This window comes from Lagopus leucura, unplaced genomic scaffold, assembly GCF_019238085.1.
Source record: "Lagopus leucura isolate 7727_CA_CO unplaced genomic scaffold, USGS_WTPT01 Super-Scaffold_100034, whole genome shotgun sequence".
NCBI classification, from domain to species: Eukaryota; Metazoa; Chordata; class Aves; order Galliformes; family Phasianidae; genus Lagopus; species Lagopus leucura.
The window spans coordinates 5,503,818-5,524,429 of NW_024962283.1; the positions used below are offsets into that span (position 1 = coordinate 5,503,818).

General features: G+C 46.7%; 1 protein-coding gene across 1 annotated transcript; it reads right to left on the bottom strand.

Moving 5' to 3' along the window:
* Positions 1–6,734: 6,734 nt before the first annotated feature.
* Positions 6,735–20,377, bottom strand: DDX6 (DEAD-box helicase 6). The gene is made up of 13 exons (XM_042882428.1): positions 18,352–20,377; positions 16,859–16,922; positions 16,290–16,394; positions 14,900–15,029; positions 14,276–14,422; positions 13,937–14,031; positions 12,981–13,103; positions 12,513–12,641; positions 12,083–12,199; positions 10,790–10,853; positions 9,243–9,344; positions 8,425–8,604; positions 6,735–7,354 (listed from the first exon to the last, which is right to left on the bottom strand). Exons 1-12 carry the CDS (start codon positions 18,549–18,551, stop codon positions 8,429–8,431), a joined length of 1,452 nt encoding a protein of 483 aa, XP_042738362.1. The 5' UTR covers positions 18,552–20,377; the 3' UTR covers positions 6,735–7,354; positions 8,425–8,428.
* Positions 20,378–20,612: the final 235 nt, after the last annotated feature.

A 20,612-nucleotide genomic window follows, 5' to 3' on the forward strand; every position in this document is an offset into this window, starting at 1 on the left:
AAACCAAAACAGAAGCACAGAGCACTTTATTGGTGGTCACGCATTGGCACTGTGTTACAGACAGCTAACGGTCTCCACTTAGAGAGAGATTTAAAGCCCCAGCAGGGAGCATGGATAAACGAGAACCCCACCGTGCACCCCAGCTGCTTTTGTTTTCCTGAAGCAGCAGTGCTGCTCTTACACAAGAGGGCAGAGGAGGTGCCTGATGTGCTCCACATCCTCAGGCCATTTTAGTGTGCTACAGGCAGCCCCTGGGAGCACAACAGGAAGCTGCAGGCTCAGCCCTTGGCAGCAGCTCTGTAACCATGAAACTGGTGTGAAGCTGAATAAATGCAGCAGGGCTTTTGGCAACCCAAAAACCCGCGTCTTCCCTGCAGCCTCCACTCAGCTCTGCTGCTGCCTTGGATCCAAGTGGAACAGAGAGCACTTGCTCAAACATTTCCTTGCATAGCTTCACACTGCCATATGTCAAAGCTCAAGCACCCATGCGGGGCGCTCAGCTGGATTCTGCACAGCATCAGGCATACAGGAGCACCAGTTATACTGGTTTAAGTCATAATTGTGCTCTTAACAGAGACTGGGAGCAGAGTCCACAAGCACATGCCAAGCAGCATGCGCAGGGCTGGCCTCTCAGCCAAAGCAAGGCTCACAGCAAAAGCTGCCAAGAAAAGAAAAGTTGCACCACCAGCTTCGTCCTTCCCTCCCCCCACCAACTGCATTCTTCTTCTCCCTTTTTCTAAAGTTATCCTTCCTATGGGGACCTTCACCAAGTACATCAGCATCCTGCAGGTCAAGCAGATCACTGATATGCCCCAGGTGAGGAGGAAAAGAAGGCAGACAGCACTCAATACTGCTGCATGCTGACCGAGCTCCCTGCCTGAGCTCCAGGCAGCAGCTGCTGGAGATCACGCACAGCTTCATCCAGAACAAGGGGGGGGACCTACAAGCTCTTCAAGCACCCCAAGGTAGAGAGACTCACTGAGACGTGGGTAGCTGGAAAAGCAGCCAGCCTGGCACCGAAGCTCAGGACCTTCCTCACAGCAGTATATAGTGAGCTCTCCTCCCACCACCATCCCACCCCAGAGATGAGTTCCCCCAACCCACACCTGGCCAGCATCAGAGAGGAGCCAGGCCACCCCCAGTGGCCAAGAGGGGACTCTGTAAAGAAAACTTTCCCCACCCCAGCAGCAGCAGCACATCAAGGCCTCTGCCCGAGTGATGAGCTGCAGAACACTGAGCACAGCCCCTCCAAGCCCTGCCTCCCACCTTCCAATATGGGGGTAGAGTACCGCCAAGAAGCAGCGCCCACCTTCCTCACAGCCCGGAGGTGCTTCTGCCCCTGGAATCTGCCACCACCTCCTTCACCCAGGAAGATGCTAAAGAAACACAAACGGAGAACTGAGCTGCCACACCTGCACGATTCAACAGCGCTGCTCACCATCACGCTGCTTCTCCACACCCAGGAAAACAGGCTGGAGGAGCTGCACCCCACCCAAAGGGGCAGCCTTTGGCCAACCAGCACCACCAAGGGAAGCCACTGCTTCTGCCAACAGCCAGAGGGAATGGGCCCTGGGGAGTACAGAGCCCACACCAGGCAGGGTGCAGGGGATTGAGGCTCTGCTGCATCCGAGGACCAGCATGCAGCACTCACCTGCAGAGCTGAGGTCTGCCTGTTGGATCAGCTCAGCCCCTGCTCTACATGGAGGGCACACTGCATCCTTCGGCTGAGCTCCATCACTGCAGCTCCTCAACAGGGAGATGAAGACAGGGCTGGTTGCCTTCTTCTGGGAGAAGAGCTGCAACAGGACATGAAGAGAGGGGCAAAGAGAGCAACTCTGGGGTGCTGAGCCCCTGCACCCCAATGCAGGAGGGCAGGGAGTGGCCCAGAGCAGGAAGCAGCACCAGGACCCCCAGATCCAGCAGGGAAAGGCTGCTGGAAACCCCCCCCACCACCAGCACCTCTCGCACTTCTCACTGCCAGAACGCCATCCTCCAGGGGAGCAGCAGGCACACACCTCCTCTGTGGTCCTGTTGTTTCTGGAACTGCTCTCAGGTTTGGGCTGATCCTTATGGCAGCCCTCAGTCGCCCTGCAACAGAAGATTAAAAAAAAAGGAAGTGAGATAGAACAGATTTCAAGCATTTCTTCCATTCTAGCAGCACCTTCTGTTGTTTTGTATCCCCAGAAAGAAGCGCTGGGGCTGGAGGAGCATGGCTGCATCCTGCTCACCTCCATCGCTGCAAGCAGAGGGGGCTGCAGCACCCACAGTCCCCTTTTGCAGGGCTGGGGGCACCTCAGGGCTGTGCTCAGCCTCAGGAAACAGAGCAGAAAAAGCAGGTTGGGAAGCCAATAGCGGGAACTCTATAAACAGCCCCCAGTAGGGTTAAGAGGCTTTGGGACCAGCCCTGCCCTGGGATCCCATCCCACAGCAGGTGGGAGTCACTGCTTTGTTAGCACAGCTGGGACTCATTGGAGCCACCCCAGACCCTGTCCCTGGGCTTGGCTCACCCAGACCAGCACGTCCCCATGGAGGTCCCACTGTGTGGGCAGGCGGCCACCTGGCTGTGTGGGTTGTGGTGCTGGGGTGGGATGAAGGATGCACGATGAGGGATGCAGGCAAAAGGAGGGTGAAGGATTTAGGGTGGTCCTGTGCAGAGCCAGGTGGACTCAATGATCCTTCAGGACATTCCGTGATTCTGGGATGCAGGGTGCAATGAGGTGGGTTTGGATGCGCGGGCAGAGGACGTGAGGGTCAGGATGAACAGTGCGGGATGAAGGATACTGATTGATTCTCTAACAGTTGAAGCATATGTAAACTCAGAAAGGTTCTGCTGACAAGTATTTTATTAAGCACATGTGCTAATTTAAAGCACCATGATACTCTTGCTGCAGGATCCACAACGAGGGGGCATTTGCATTAGGAACTGATCAGGGAACAAAGGCTGCCTTCTCCCACCTGCAGTGCTGGCCGTGGCTTTGTGACCAATGACCTCTATGAGCTGAGCTGAGGAAGGAGGACTGGGAGCTCCTACAGCCCCACAGCACAGCGATGGCTAAAGGCACAAAGCCAAACCTCCGCTTGGGGAAGCTCCCAGCAGGGGGGTGGAATTCCCTGATCTTGTGTCCATCCCAACCCCCCGGGGTCTGTTGCTCACTCATCAGATCCCTCACAGCTCCCATTGCAGCCCAGCAGCTTCTCCACACACGATGGCACCACACAGAACCACCAACCGTGGGCTGGATGCCCCCCGTGTCTCCCTGCAGCATGGCTGGGGCTCAGCACCGCTCAAAGAAAGACGTGAGACCACGCTGGTGTTCCAGGGAGCTTTTATTGAGTTTAAATCAACAAAATCAGGATTTTATCATGTCTTATTTTCGCACTCTGAACTCGTGAAACTCTCCGCGAGTCGGTGCTGCGACACACACGCATCCAGAAATACATTCTCAACCAATTCTCAGCTCCGCCGGAGAGTTTGCCAATTACCAATTTAACCAAACGCCAATTTTCCCCTCCCCCCCAAAAGTTTGCAATGATTTGTCCGTGTTGTTCACTGATTAACAGTAACATTCAACTTCCTGACTAGGGACCGGTGGGTTATGATGCCCCACCTGAACTGCAATATCTTTTTCTTCAAATAAAGTTGCTTTTATTTTTGTTTTTTTGTTTTTTTTTTCTGTAACGGGAACAATGACTGTTTTCTTCTCCTGCCACCCCTTCCCTTTAATTATTGGTTAAAATACAGCAAGGCTGTATCTTAATAAACCCATCCCTCCCACCACCCCTCCCTTACCCTTCCCTCACTTCGTCTAGAGCAGAATTTAAAAATGCTTCCACGCAGACACGTCAGCAACGCCGCAGGAACTGAGCCGAAGGCAGGGGACGATGCAGCACAGCCTCCAGATGCTCTTTGGTCCAGAGCCCTCCTTTTATTATCAACTCCAATTAAAGAGGCTGCGAGTTCCCAGCAGTTGGAAATGGCTGTTGTGCCCAACTGTGCGGCAGCAGAAGGGAGCTGCGCTGCGCTCAGCTGCACTGCGGCCTCCTGCAGGACGGAGCCGCTGCACAGCGCTGTGCTGCAGGCTGCCCCCCTCCCCATCACTTCCATCACAATGCGCGAAGCATTTTTAAATCCTGAGAGCAGACACCCTCCCCCAACCCGAGTAAAAAAAATCAAAATCAAAATCAGAATGAGATGATTTGATACCAACGTGTGTACGACAAATTCATACCGAGCTTCCGTGTTCTTACCCACAACAACAACAAGTCGCAGAGCGCAAAGGAAAGATGCTCCCATCTCATTCTGGAAATTAAAATACCTATTGGAGACCAACCCACCCCCCACCCCCCCGAGGGAAAGCCCTACAGAGCTGCACCCTGAGGCCAGCCTGCAGCTGATCGGAATAAATTGGCTGCAGATTGGTGTCCATCTCTTTGCGGCCATTTCACCTCAATTCAAGGAGTTTTAGACTTCTGGGAGGAAAAAATGCAGAATTACTCATATTATTATCGATGCCATCTTTGTCAGAGGAAGTATTTGGCCCAAGGGCTCCTCTGCTGAAGAGACTGGCTCCAAGCAATGCACAAATGCAAAGGCTGGCACGACCAGAAAAAGAACAGGGTGTCACAAGGAATCTCAAGAAGCCAAAATTGATTCACAATTGATCTCGGGGAGAAAAACAAACAAAGGAAAAAAAACCCTAGGCTTACCCTAGTCATTTGGAGCATCTTTCCGTTTGCATCAGTTGGAGATAGCCTGTTAGCACCAAGAATAGGCTGCTTCCTTCAGCACTGGAAGCCGCCTAGAAATGGTGCCCCCGATATTCAGGTAAGTGCCAATCCTCAATAAGAGGCCAAGTTTAAAGTAATACTTTCCATTTAAAAGTTCTGTGCTTCAAGAGGGACCATCAGAGCATGGCACCGGGCTCACTGCCCCCATCAAGCAGAGCACACGCACCTCACCCCACGCTGCTGTCCTGTTCTTGTCACACGCGTGTGCCCCACCAAGATCCTACACTTGTATTTACATCTGTCATGTCTTTGTTGCACTAAAACGATCCCTCTTCTGACTCTCTGGAAAAATTATAAGCTGGCTGCAGTACAAGAGCAAGATTTTACTTTTGGTCAAAGTTTGCACCCACAAAGTCCCACCCCCCCCCCCCCCCTCCCAGCACCCCAAAGTTGTTTACATTTAGTACCTGCCAGTCAAATGTAAGCTGTGTGGCTCACAGAGTGTCTGTGACCAAGCTCTTGAGTTTGTACTCTAGTGCAGCATTTGCTACAGTTACGGAGTCACTGCTGACACAAAAAAAAACAAAAAAAAAAACACCCTTTCCATCATTTTGTAAAGCTGTTGTCAGGAGGCACCTGGTTTGGTGAGTGTGTTCCTCAAGGAAAAGGACAGGAAAGTATGCCTTTTGGTTCCAATCATACTCAAAACAACAGAAAAAAGTGTGGGAGGGGTCAAAAAAAGGGAGAAATTAAGACAATTAATTAATTCCTGCCTCAAAGTAAGCAAGCATAGTGTGAGTGCAGCATCTGTATACAGAATAAATGAGCAAAAGGGATTGCATTCGTCCAGGTGCCTCCTGACGCTGTTGTTGAACAGGCTAAAAGGGAATTTTAAAAGTTTACAGTTTGATTTGTCTCACTCCTTTTGCCTGGAGATCAGGCCAAACATCAAGCATGTTGGGAGGGGCACAATTTAAAGCAACACCGTTTGACCAGGAGGCGTCCCAGCGACAGGCAGCAAGCGGTGCCTGAACAGAGCGATGGCGAGCAGCTCTCTGCAGCCCCAGGCACACGGACAGGGCTTCACCTGCCCTGCTCACCAAACGTCTGTACTGAGGTCGTGCTGGGCAGAAAATACGCAACGCTGCAGGAAATCAATCGTTCCCATCGAGCTCCAGAACTGTCCGTTCACGCATCTCAGTTTCCTATGGTTTAAGCCCAAATCCACACCTTACGCACATCCTGCTCAGCAGCGCTGACACCCGCCGCATCCCCTCGTGCCACGCAGAACGCGGCTCGTGGCACCTTCAGAGCTTGCCAAGTTCCTGAAGTTTCTAAGGGGAAAATTGAAGAGCGTCTCAAACGAGCTGAGCCACAGACTGCTGAGACCTCAGGGCCTCGCAAATGATCTCCTCCACACGAGTGGCACCGGCAGCGTTGCTGACAGCGGAGCAAACCCACCCCAACCAGGGGCACACGTGGAGGCTGCCCTGCTCACAGCATTTCTCATCGCTTAGTGTTGCAGAAAACTGAGCCCCTCTCATCTTTAGCTGCTCCCATAATCAGTCAAATCCCTTTAACCCCAGCAACCTTCATCAAAAAAAAAAAAAAAAAAAGAACAAAAAAGTTATATATGAACCCAAACAGGAAAAAAAAAAATATTTACAAAGTTTGTACAATATACACATCTGATTTTCTATGGGACACACTGCACCAGAGGAAAGAGGGCCACGGCTCTGAAACAAGTCTACATATCAAGTGCTGGAACTACTAATGGAGACTTATGGTAACCAGTCTTTAGTGTTCTGCTAGAGCATAGGGGTTTTCTTATGGCTCCTGCAAGAGATGACAGGCTACTCTTTCCTTCTGGAGCTACGATGCTGCACCTAATCAGCCCAGATTTTAAGTTGGTTTTGTTTTAAATACAGGTATTTACAGTGTGGGTGAACTGCAGATGCATATCAACTCCTCCAACTAAAGAAAAAAAAACAAAAAGGAAACAGAAGTTGAAGACAAAGTAGTATTACCAATAAGTTTCACCTCACAGCCCTGGCCTCGAGTACTTGGAGAGGAAGAGAGGGGGGAGAGAGGGGAACTTTGACCTGAAACCAAAAACGGCGGCTGACTCCTCGGGCTGCGTCAGAAAGGTGATGTTCTGAATGGTCTCATAGCATAAGGCACTTTGCACGAATAAGTAACAAGCTCTTTAGCTTCAAAACAGATGAGTAACCAGGGAGAAGTTGAAATGCACTCAGTCGACGGTTGGAGAATTTGAAATCGCAGACAAGCTCGTGTTCAAAGATTCTTCTCTTTCCAGGGTTTCTCTTCTTCCCTTGCTGCCCCTCCCACCCAAAGAAAAAAAAAATTTAAAACCAGCAGTTAGTGCAACTAATGTTCAATCAGCACACAGTGCAAACGAGTGGAAAAACAAAAAGACATTCCTCCTTTCATCTTCTTTCTTCCTTGCTGCCAAATTTAAAAAGAAAAAAGGCCGAGCTCTTTAGTCTTCATAGTTCCAAAATGAAAAGACGAAGAAAAACCCACAAAGAGAAGGGTATCCCCAGAGAAATGATGTGTCACAGATGTGGATCAAAGGGCTTCACCTTCTGGCATATGTAGTCAAAGCCTGAATAAATAAATACACAAATGACAACCTGCAATAAGTCAGCTCTGTGCAAAACCTAACAACTGAATCACGCTGACTGTGGGGCAGCTGCACAAAAGCCGCCGCCATGGGGTGCAGTTCAACCACTGCCCCTCAGATGTGCCTCTACCACCCAACTTCTCCCCCCAAGGAAGCCACCCAAGAACCCTGCCCAGCTTCACCGTTTGCTTTGCTTTATTCATTCTAAAACATGGAGAAAGCTCAGCCAGCAAAGTAGAGGCCACAGGTCAACCTGAATGACCAGCTGGCTAGGGCTGGCCTCGAGTTATTTCAAAGAGATACAGGCTTTGTTTTAATTTCCATTTTAATTAACAGACTGTTTCTTCAGCAATTTTTTTTGTCAACAGAGAGCAATTTCAGCAGCTTTGTTAGAATTCTTAACTTGTGATCTCTAAGAGAAGATACACCACAGAACTCCCTTCAACCCAAATGGTTTGTAGCATCTCAACAAGCAGCAGATCAAATACTGCCTGATTGCTGTGGCTGTGAGAATAACAGTTTCCTTGGATTGTGAACCGACTCAGCCTTCTTTCCTCAGACAGCCATCAAAAAGTCACACTTCCAAAGTCCTTGCCAAAGAAACCTCATTTTCTTTTTATGTTATGTAGACCTCAAGTGGCAACACAGATGAATTACAGCTCTGTTACCTGCTGTGCTTACTGCAAAAGTTGTATGAATCAAAGGATGCAAAACAAATGAGGCACCCATGGCTTGAACCTGCTTCTCTCAGCTGCTGAGGCGAGCAGGCTGTTCTGTTGGTGCTTTGTTCTTAGGAGAGCTGTGTTCTCTCCTCACCCTTCTAATCATCACTTTCTGCCCGTACTCCTCTTAGCTAAGAAATACAGACAGAATTCACTCAGCTGCTCACAGCCATCCTGTCTCTACACAGGATTCCTAGACAGGATCCCCCCATCTCCTCTGACAGCCTACTTCAAACCCTTGTTTTCACATCCCAACCACCTCAGCACAGCAGTTTCCCCTCCTCCCCCACAGCATCACTCCAACACAACTCCAAGTCAGCACATACGCACATGGTTACTGTTTCTCATCTTCTACAGGTTCACTGTGGTATTCTGCCACGTAAAGGCTCTTGTCAATGTTGCTTGGTATGGGTTTGATTTCAGTTCCCAACTGCTCCTCAATACTTTTCAGGTTGAATCGATCATCATAGGTGATCAAGTTGATGGCCAGGCCGAGATGTCCAAAGCGACCTCAAGAAAGAAACTCAGACTGAGTCACAGGAGGTCAACTGAAAAGATTCTGCAGTGCTGCTAACACAGCTCCCTGCTTATAAATGTCCACCTGGACCTGTGAGCTCACACCAACATCTGCTAAGGACTTCCTACTACCAGTAGAAGCCTTCCACTACTGCAGCATGGAACTGTGTGAGCAGGTTTGTTCTTCACTGCCATTCTCAGCACGTACCTGACACCACAAACACCTTGGAGCACTTGGAGACCAACAGACAAACAAGACCCACCACGCTTAAAAACCCATGGAAACCACGTTTTCAATACACAACCTTCCCAAACTGCAAACAATAAACATTGGCAAGTGTCATGGAATTAAAGCAAAAGGTGCCTTTTCCCCCCTCATTCTCTTTTTTTGTTTCTTTTTTTGTTTTTTTTTTTGGACTAGGCTCTTCAGGCTCGTTTAAAGAGCACAGCCATTTACTCGGGTATTTGTGAAGAAAATCCTATGAGATGGTGCCTGTAAGTAAACATCAGAGAAAAAACAAAGCTACTCAAAATAATTATCAAGTACAGTAACAGAAAGAATCCAGCCAAAGCCTAAGGAACGTTACAGCTATCAGCACAGTCATTCCTCAAAGATGTTTCTCTCCTCTCACCTGATCTGCCAATACGATGGAGATAAGTCTCTGCCAGCTTTGGAAAATCAAAGTTTATCACCACATTCACAGCTTGGATATCAATACCTCGGGTAAACAGATCTGAAAGACAACCCAGGTCACAGAGAGCATTAACTTCCAGGAAATCTAATGCTGGGCTGGGAAATTTAGGAAATGCACATTTCTGAACATGGGTTAGGACTAGTTCCTAAAGATAAGCTCTCTGTATATCAAGACATTTTGCATACAGTTCTGTTACAGCATCCTCCTGCTCTTTATCCATTTTAAGCATAATAAAATAAGAACTATCAAGACATCAAATCTTCAGATCTAGGTCAACAGAAGTAATTCACACCAAGCCAGTTTTTGCACATGGAGTCTATTTCTGAGCTGGTCACCTTATATAAGCACCTCATCAATTAAGGCATGCACTGCCATTATCACAACAGACTTAAATGTGAGCTACATCCCACTAACTTAACTTTCTGTTTCATTTCAAGTGAGTTTTGTTAGCAGCTCTAAGATAACTCAGGTCATATACAGAGCAATCAAAACTGCAAAGCATTTAGAAAAAATGAACTACAAACATTTATGGAATCAGTAAATCATTATTCAATAATCCTAGCCACCATTCCACCTACAGTGCTCCTATTTCATATCCAGCAATTTACAGAACACTCAAAAGTTAGAACATACAGAAAACATAACTGAAATACAAAGTATGACCACAATGAAAGGATTTGTTAACATGCTGCACCACCATGGTTTGACTACAAGAGAAAGCCTCTATGCCTCTCCATCAGCAGAGGGGTGGCCAGCAGGGACAGGGAGGTGATTGCCCCCCTCTGCTCTGCTCTTATGAGGCCCCACCTGCAGCACTGCATTCAGGGCTGGAGCCCCCAGGACAAGAAAGACAGAGAACTGTTGGAGAGGGTCCAGAGGAGCCACAACGATGATCAGGGGCTGCAGCACCTCCCCTATGAAGACAGGCTGAGGGAGCTGGGCTTGTTCAGCCTGGACAAAAGAAGGCTGCGGGGTGACCTCATTGCAGCCTGCAGTACCTAAAGGGAGCCTGCAAACAGGAGGGGAATCAACTCTTTGGAAGGGTAGATAACTGCAGGACAAGGGGAAATGGTTTTAAATTGAGGGAGGGAAGATTAAGGTTGGATGTCAGGTGAAAGTTCTTTACAGAGAGTGGTGAGGTGCTGGAACAGCTGCTAAGGGGGGGGGCTGTGATGCCCCGTCCATCCCTGGAGGTGTTCAAGGCCAGGCTGGATGGGGCCCTGGGCAGCCTGGGCTGCTGTGAAATGTGGAGGTTGGTGGCCCTGCATGTGGAGGGGGGTTGGAGCTTTGTGATCCTTGAGGTCCCTTCCAACCCTGGCCATTCTGTGATTCAGGAGCACTGCAGCCCATTACACACAAGTATGACAAAAATTCTCTTACTAAAACAGATAAGTTTTATCACTAAACAATTGATCTGTTATACCTGGGCTAACGGCTACTCCATCACAACCTTCAGAAACAGAGAAATGCAAAGGAACTCTTACCAGTGCAAACAAGATTGCGGCATAAGCCATTTCGGAAATCATGGAACACGCGGTTGCGATGCTCCTGGAAACACAGCAGGAAAAATCCAATTAAAGAACAGCTCGACTTGCAGCTGAGTACTCAATTTACAGCCACAAATCCCACCCTCACCTCCTCATGAACACCAGCTGACTCAAAGCTGCTCGTTCTACTTCTCAACACCAGAATTTTTTGGTGCCCAAAGCGTATCTCCATTCCCAATGCTTTGACCATCATCTCTCCCAGCCCCGTGCCAAATTCTATGTATTAATATCTTACATCCTAAAAATGTATTTGTGAGCATTTACATAAAATCTGGAAACATCCTTCCTTTAAAACTTGCAGTAACTCCATTTTCCAAGGCAGCGTGTTTTCCACCACTGGATCAGTCAGTGATGGATGAGCCAAGTGTCTGTGCAGCCTCTCCTCTTATCAACAAGCCACTCCGGACCATGCAAAGATTAACTTGTATCATTTCCAGAGAGAGAAATGAACAAGTTGCAGCATCCCATCAAACAACCAACCACCATTTTTACCAGAAAGATGAACTATTGACAAATCAGAGAAATGAAAAATCAGGTCTCAAGCAACCCATCAGCACATCTGTGTCCTCAACACTGACATCACCTTCACTTCTGCTTCAATTCCTGCTCCACATATAACCCAGCAAATGTTTGTCTTATCTGTCAGGCCAATAAACAGCTAGGTTACCATTAAAGCTGTTGCTTTCTTTTGTTCTTGCTTACTTACAAAATGAAAAATATTTTAAAGTCCTACTGCCTTGTGCACATCACTTCGACCTCCTGTGATACCCCAGTTCACTGGCTAACAAGGAAAGCTACAGCATGAAGCTTGAGGATGTGAGCTACTCTCCAAGTCATGTAAGTCCTTGTGCACCAAGGCCACGTTGATATTTTTCATGGCAAGGCCACAGGTGCCAAATTGCTATGCAGTAGTTGGCACTTCTACTAAGAGCTCTGATCAAAGCTGCCTCCCCGACTTCTCAGATTGCCCTACAGCATGGAGCAAGAAGTGCTGCTTGCAGTCATGCTGTGTGCTCACCTCAGCTGAGTACTGCTCTGTTCGGATTCCTAAATACCAACTCATCAGTTTGGAAAGAGCTAAGTGCAGAAAATGTCTAGGACACAAAGTGGAACCAAAACAAAATACATTTTCAGAGGACAGGTAAATTTAAAGCAAGCCTGAGACTTTGTTCAGCTATGCAGTAGAGCTGAGAAGAACCTAGGCAGCAACTGCTGTAACCTCATACTTACCTGCCTCATTTTAGCATGGATGTAGAAGCAGGAATAGCCCAACTGGGAGATCTTTTTGGCTAGCAATTCAACCCGCTGAGAGGAGTTGCAGAAAATGATCGACTGGTTGATCTGGAGCTGGACATATAATCACAGCATTCAGTAAACACAGAATTTTAACAGCAAATCTAAGGCGTGCATCTAAATCCCTTTCAAAAAGAAGGGAGAACAGGAGCTGCAAGCAATTCATACCATATATATTTCTGAACAACAGGGGGAAAAAATTGCAAAGCTTTGCACCACAAAAGTGCAGGACAAGAATCATTTCTAATTTCAGCTTATACAGCAGCATTAGTGCATTTTGTCAAGGAAAAACCTCCATCACCTTAAGTCTTATTATTCATTTTGAAGGGGCAAAATGCTTCTGTAGGTTCTTGGCCCTATCTCTTACCCTGGAAAACAGCGTGTTGAGGCAGTGAACCTTCTGACGCTCGGTGACGTAGGCATAGTACTGAGTAACTCCCTTCAAGGTCAGCTCCTCCATCAGATTAATCTCATAGGGTTTCTGCAAATGGGAATTCTGAAAGACAAAGAAAAATCAGGCAGGCGAATCTACATGCAAAGCAGCATAAAGACACCCGATCCTCTGGCACGCCTCCATTCCTCCAAGGCAAGAATGCATTTCCCAGCCACTCCGTATTTGCCATAAGAGAGGGCAGGTCAAATGTCAAGAAAGATTACTTGCAACTCCAAGGCACCAGGCCACACTAAAAGCAGTTACCTTTTATCCCATATTTAGGCTGATATATGAAATCAAAAAAGCAGGGGTGCATAAATAATAGCAGCAACCACACAGCACTCACTGCAGCACCCTGTGCACAACGCCACATCGTGTGTCAGAGATTCCAGCTGCACTCACCATGAACTTCTGTACACTCAGAGGGAAAGTGGCTGAGTAGAGCAAAATCTGTCTGTTTTTAGGTAGCGTAAGAATAATGTCTTCCATTATCTGAACAAAATCTTGAGACAGCAATTTATCTGCCTGTAACAACAGAAGCACAAGACAAGACATTAAAGAGATGGGACAAGATTCCAGTCTCCTGGTAGTGTTACACTGCAGGAGGAAAAGATCACCAGGAATAGCCTCCTCTCCAGCTTCATGATGGGATTGCTCCCTTTGGATTAAATGCTACACTCTAAGAGACATCTGATTTAGCTGCTGGAAACAGGATTCACCACTTAAAGAAAGTTTACATTTCCTGGTTTTCAAAACTGTTTTCAAAACAGAATCAAATTAAAGAAAAATAAATAAAATCCAAGAGCCTTCACACAATTGTTTTCTCAACCTTCTCACTCAGAAGCCTGTAATCTCTTAGACATTCACAAATCACATGCCCCATCCTGCAGGCATTCAAGGCCAGGCTGGATGTGGCTCTGGGCAGCCTGGTCTGGTGGCTGGTGACCCTGCACACAGCAGGGGGTTGGAACTGGGTGATCATTGTGCTCCTTTGCAACCCAGGCCATTCTGTGGTTCTATACAATCAGTTTATATGAACTTGTGCTAAGCACCACCCAGTTTTGTTTAGTTTCAGTTATGCACTGAAACTAAACAAAATGCATTCCCTCTATTCAGAAGTGACTGTTCATCTGTTCCACAGCAACAAAAAAGTAAACAGAGAAGTAAAACTTTCTTAGGTGGCTTTCCTAAAAAATTCCCTTCTTCTGCCAAAATACCTTCTCAAAACACCAAGAAATGAGTTAGTTTGATATCCTCAAGCAAAGCTACTTGTTGCTGTGCATAACGAGGTGGCTGGCTAAGACACATTACTGCTTTAACCTTTTAAAGTGAAAAGTGTTTCAAGGTGAGCAACTTGCCTCATCCAATACTATCATCTGGACATGCTCAACTTTTGCTACTCCTTTCTTGATGAGATCGAGGATTCTTCCAGGGGTAGCTATCACCACATGCACTGTGGAGTCAGAAGAGCAAAAAAAAAAAAAAGTTAAGGCAACTCAGGCAGTGTTTCCAGCATTCAGAGACATGTTTTATACCAAGGGTTTGAGAAAATAACTAAATACTGCGACAAAGACACATCACAAACTATTTTCTAACAAGCAAACAATAACACAGGCATAAGAGAAAAGTACAAATTCTCTGACTCAGGACAAAAGCCCCAAACAAACAGTGATTGTAATGCAGCAAAGTGCTCCAACCTGTATCATCAAGCCTCATTATGTCATCTCGCAAATTGGTTCCTCCTGTTGTTGCCATCACTTTGGCACCTCCCATGTGTTTGCTGACTTGGATACAGATTTGACTGACCTGCAGGGCTAGCTCACGGGTGGGAACAATCACCATTGCTGAAAGTTAAAAGTACAGCATGGATTACTACCAACACACAGTCTTCAATACTTCCCTGCAGAACACGGAAGCTTCACAAAAGCCACGTTTCACAGTGTTGCAGTTCCACTATGGATATCCTGATAGATATCTACAGAACTCCTAGCAGCTGCTTACAACAAGATAAATGCCAAACACCCCCCCCCGACACTCGCTCCACACAGCTCTCCCAGCCACCACACTTGTTTATTACTCCAAATCCACTTTTTGGGGCAGGAAGGTAAAGCCTGGAAGATCGCTTCCAATTCAAGTTCCTTAAATGAACCGTACAACTTTGACAATTCCACCTTCCCTCCACCATTCCCCACATCCTTGCTTTACAAGTACAAGCAGACAACCTACATCACTGCATTTCATCAACCAGCTTTGGATTCAAGTCCAGACAGTGAGCACCACCACCACCCGCATGCAGCTCAGGCAGACCCGTCCCAACTGACCTTGTATGTTGTCCTTCTTTAAGTCTAGCCGTTCAAGTAAGGGAATGAGGTAGGCTCCACTCTTGCCCGTTCCATTTTTCGCTCTAGCCAAGATATCCCTACCAGATAAAGCAATGGGGATGCTCTCCTCCTGCAATGACAGTCAATGCATGAACAATCACGAGCTGGGCTCACTGAAGAGATGAGCAAAATCCACCTCTCCTCACTAACAGTGTAACATTATGTGTTTACTCTGTGAACAGAACATCCTGCAAGTACTGCGCACTCGCAGTGGGAAAGAGTTAAACCTATCAGCAAAGAGCTCTCCAACATCACACAATACTTCTGCTCCCAGTGTCCCAAATAAAGTTCTTATCCTGCCCAGTGTCACTGGACAGGACACTGCAAGCATGGGAAACCCATAGTGACACATCAGCAAAAAGTAATTAAAAAAAAAATCAGAGAAAAAAAATTGAGGAGGCAGCGACAGACACTTGCAAACTCCTCCAACAGAAAAAGATGCACATCTCTCAATGCTGGAAATGCATCAGCCCATGTAATTCCCAACCTGCACGCTTCTGTGACAGACTTTTCAAAAGAAAGCCTGCTGGTTTTGAGACTTCAGCCATGCAGTATTCATATTCAGGCCACATGTATTCTTCATTTTGCTTTCTTTTGCAGCAACACCTGAACAACCCAAGTATCTACAATCTTTTCATTTGGAAAAGGTGATGTTAGAATCTGTTTCAAAGCAGATATGTTAGAAATAAGCCATAGCTTTCTCCATTCCTTACAGACAAAGTGGCCCAGCTCTCAATGATAACTCTCCAAGCCACAATTAAAAACAAAACTGACACTATCTTGCCCCCAACAGCAATTTCACACACATCAACAGTTACTCATAAAACAACTCTTAAAAGCAAGAGGAAGGGACAGAAAACTTACTGACACATTACTCTCTCTCCTATAATCTCCATTATGACTCCTTCCAGATGCTTACGATAAAAAAGCCAAGAATGGTGATAAGGCCATACAGATACCCCTGTAACAACTGATATGCAACCTACAGCAAATCAAAGTTTCCCAGGAAATGTGTAAGAACAGCCCTGTTCTCCCTGTGACTGCCATCACTACTGATGCTACTGAATGAGGAACACACTGATGCCTCCAGAGTGAGAAGGAGACGTTGGTTTCTCTAAAATCTCAGTCAATGCCAATCTCTTTGTCAGCCAACAGCTATGATTTACTTGGACACCAGTGTTTCTTCCCTCCTGCAGTCACAGAATCCTGCTGTTCAAACCCCCAGTTCCCCAAGCCATGACACAAGTGTTCACCATTTAAGCACAAGTAACATCAGTGAGTTTGTAAGAATTAAGCTGTTGCTTAGAACTGGTCTGTTTATTTTAACAACCTGAATAGGAGATGGCTTTTCCCAGCCCATTTCAAAAATTCCCATCAGCAACTCCCGTTTCAAACAGTAATCTTCAAACTCATTTCCTTTTGTGGAGGTCACGTCCTGGATAAGCAGAAAAAGCACATCCATAAGATTAGGTCACACAACCACAGCCATCAGCCAGAGCAGAGGAGAGGCTGCTCATGCAGGAAGATCAGAAAGCATGTTCCACTACTAGACACGAGTTCTCACTTCTCCATGCAGTATCACACAGTGCAGAATGATCAATTTTCCAAAACCCAAAAACACTCCTGTGAATCTACAGGACATCTTTTGATTTCTGCCTTGCAGAAGGCATTGGACCCAAGCTGCAGGAGTGATAAGAAATAATTAAACTAAATTACTGAGCTTCACAAAAGAAGCATCTAATGCTAAGAAGCAACTAATTTTAAGAGACCAAATTAATTTTACAAAGCAATTTCTCATTTAAAACAGCTGAGAAAAAGTTTAAGTGCTATGGATCTTATACGACTGGTTCACTGCAGCTTCTCCCACAACCTCCATTCCTGCAATTCAAGCATCCTTACAGAAGTTTTGATTCTCAAATCCTTTGGAGGGAGTTTTAAAGTCTTCTTCCAGTCATCGCCAGGTCTACAGCAAAAGAAACAAACAAAAACAAAGGCTGGTTTAGCAACTCTGTTTTGCATTCTGATTTTCTTGGCAACAGTGATTAACATGTAATATTTTCAGCTCCTGTGTGCTGAAAGCATCTGCAAGTACAAGCTCCAGTCCCTTCTGAGCAAAGTGGGATGCAACAGGCAGGAAATGGTAAACAAAGGCACTGAGCAGCCTGCCAAGTGCAAAGCAAACTTGGGAAATCTGTGTCCTGTCATGATTCCAGCCCCATTTTTGGGCCACTGAATCAACCCACAAGAACACAGGTTTCAAAGTGAGCTCTGACAGAGCATTGTCAAAGTAATAAATCCACACAGGTATTTTCTACTACTGGTGTTAAAAAGTAAAAAGACCCACATTTCTGAGTTCAGGAACTGTCTATTTTATACCCATGAGTAATGTAAGATGAAAATATTTCTGGGGAGAAAACCAAGTGAACACACACTACATGTTGAACATGTTCTCAATTTGACTCTCAGTGAGATTCAGGCACTTTTCCCCTCTGAAAAGACCCACATGGAAGAGCACAAGTTCTCCTCCTCCCCAGTCCCAGTCAGAAATCAGTTCTGATGACTTCTGACGAGTTCTGCCCCTCAGTTTGGGTAGTAACCCTGTTTAAAAACACAACTGAATATGAGCTCAGCAAACATAAAGAGCAAGAGCATCCCATGACACACTCTCTCCAGCACAGATTTTCTTCACCAATAACTGAGCAGCAAAACAGAAATTCATGTTGCTTGGGAGGAGTGGCAACTATGGGAGGAAAAAAGTGACCTGCGATTGTAACATTCAAACCTCACAGATCTGAGGGAATTTCCAACCAGCACGAATCATTAGCACACTTCCAACAGCAGTTTGATGGGAGAAGAGAAACAAACAAGAGCGTCATAAAGGTACCACCTTGATATGATCCCTTAGGCTCTAATTGAAATTGGAGTGTTACACAGGGAATGCAACACCACCATTTACGTTCCATGACAAAAGAGAACCAACTGGGAAGAGTTTCTCACCACAAGAGATCTGCAACAACTAACCCCACAGCAAGCAAAACTGGACTGAGATTAGGCTGTGCTTCCTCCTTTGTCTTACATTTCTGTTCCTTCCCACACCACTTAAAATGGGCAAAGAAAACAGGATGCTGCTGCTCAGTGGGCTGCCACTGACAAGCAGCCACACGTTCTGAAAAAGCAAAGCATCAAGTTCAATTTTCACAACAAATAAACTGCAAAGGTAAACGTCAGTGAGAAGCTCACACCTGGAAAGACAGCTTTCTTTTCATATCACACATTCTAGGACACTTCTGTCATCAACACCATAAAACAGAAGCAAACTTTTTAGAAGCACGTTCCCAGAAGGCATCACTCATGTAAGCATTACTCTTAAGGCACTCGATACCAATACTCACTTAATAGTGGTGGTCATGCTCTGTGCTTGCTGTTGGGTGCCGTTGTTGATCGTGTTGGCATTTTTCAGCTGGTTCATCTGTTGCTGAGTCTGTGTGCCTCCACCTCCTGGGCCCCCGCTGGGTTTCACAGGGCCTCTCAACTGCCCATTCTGACTGGATAGACCCATTATAACAGGGTTCTCTGTTCTGGCCGTGCTCATGTTTCTATGTTTAAAGATGTCTTTTTAGACTTCAAAACTTTGAAAGTCAGTACAGAAACTGTAATAACAGTTTATTAGACTCTCCAAAATGAAGAGATAAATAAGTCTTGCTCAATATATGAGTCCTTTATTGCAATGCAGGCAAGCACCTGTAAGTCACTCAAAAGTAAAGTAGTAACTTGCTCTGATGCACTGTGGATCAACTTTTTTTTTCTTTAAAAAAAAAAAAAAAGCCCTCTAACAAAGCTGAGTTATATCAGAATTCACTTGCTTCAATCTGAAAGAGAAGCAGACAATCACAATTAATACACGGACTTCTGCACACACAAATCCTCCAGTTTGCCTCTGTATTCTCAAACAGCCCACAGAACAGCACGTTATGCAAACATCACCTCTGCACAGGCAGCACAACGCAGTTCTTGCTTTTCTGTTTCCTCAGCACAATTAGACACATATCAAACCTTTTCTCCCTGCTGTGAAGCTGAGCTGAGGTCACCAGAGATGATTCTGTAAACAGCTGTGCTTTCAGTAGCCTTGCAGGGACTGCTTGAAAAACACTACCTAGGCACAAATTATCTCAAGTGCTTCGCCTGTTCTTCAAGTTCCTTTTCTGCTGGGACACAGAAAAACCACCATTCTAAGCAACAACGTTAGGCACAAGGCTTTGACAGAAGGCAAAGTGACAGCATCAAATGGAAATTAACATGAGGCCTAAAGAAACATTTGACTCCAAATGCCCTTTTCACATAAAAAGTGAAATCAAAATGATCTTTAAAAATAAAAAAGAAAGAAAACCCTCAGCCAACTTCCTCCAGCTCTCAAGTTCTGACAGCTTATTCACAAACTCCTAAACTGGGTATTGATTGAACTCCATTCAAAACAGAGAAGCCCATGGTATCTTCAAGCTGAATGCACACAGCAGCTTCTCACTGAATCTAAGCAACCATGGCTAAACGAAGCAGTTGGTAAAATACATTTATAGCATGTATCCAACTCCCTGCTCACATGCTCTGCATGACGTTCTCTTCCAGCTGCCCGCACAAACTGCACATAGGAGCTGGAAGCAGACTGTCTTCAGAGGGCTCCTCCAACCTGAACCGCTCCATGGTTTGGCACACAACTTAACCCTGACGCTGCATTTGCCAAAAACATTGCTAAAGCCACAGAGATGACACAAAGTCTGCAGCGTAGGGACAGAAAGCAAGTATGGCCCAGAGACCGATAGCTCCTTACAACGCGTTTAAGGAGCCAATTCACTTCTGGTTCAAAACCCTCCAGAGGAACAGAAAGTGGTGCTGCTGGCCTGGGCAATTTGTCCCAACACGCAGAAAATGCAAGGGAAAAACTGCTTGCCCCTCCCCCCACCCTCCTAAAGCATTTCTACAGAAAATAAAAGATGTACTAGAGAGCATTTCAAGAGATTGGAAAAGAAACTCAAACTCCTCTCACGCTGCCCAGCTGTTTCCATGTGCATCAATTATAAATTCGCAGTGAAAGTTTAAAATCGGGTCCTTTTCCTGCTTACTTTCCTGACTAAAACCAGTTACAGATTCTCTTTGGGAAAAGGATTCTGCTTCCCATTAACTTGGTAAAAACCACGCGAACCAGGAAAGTAACGGCAGGCACCGATCGCACCCTGATCCGAGCAGCAGCAAATTCTCAAATATTTGCAGCACGGAGAACCTCCCGGCTCCCTGAGGCTCACAGCTACGCTTTAAAAGGACGCAGACCAAAGCACAAAACAACACCTCGCCAAACGCAGCGAATCACCGCCCCGCTCGCCAAGAAGCGCCACCATTTCACGAACGGCCCAGCGGAAACAGGGCCCCGCACAACAACTTTCCTTCGGGCCGCCCCCAGCCCCATCCCGCCCCGGGATCGCCGCGGAGCCGTACCGGCCAGGCCCCGCGCAAAGCGGCCGCGCCACCGGTAGCCGCACGGCGCCCACCGCGTGCTCCGGACCCGGGCCGCGCTGCGGCGGCTCTCCCTGCGCGGCACGGAGCGGCGCGACCCGCCCGAGGCAGCTGCGCCACAGCGGCACCCCCCGCCCGCGAACAATGG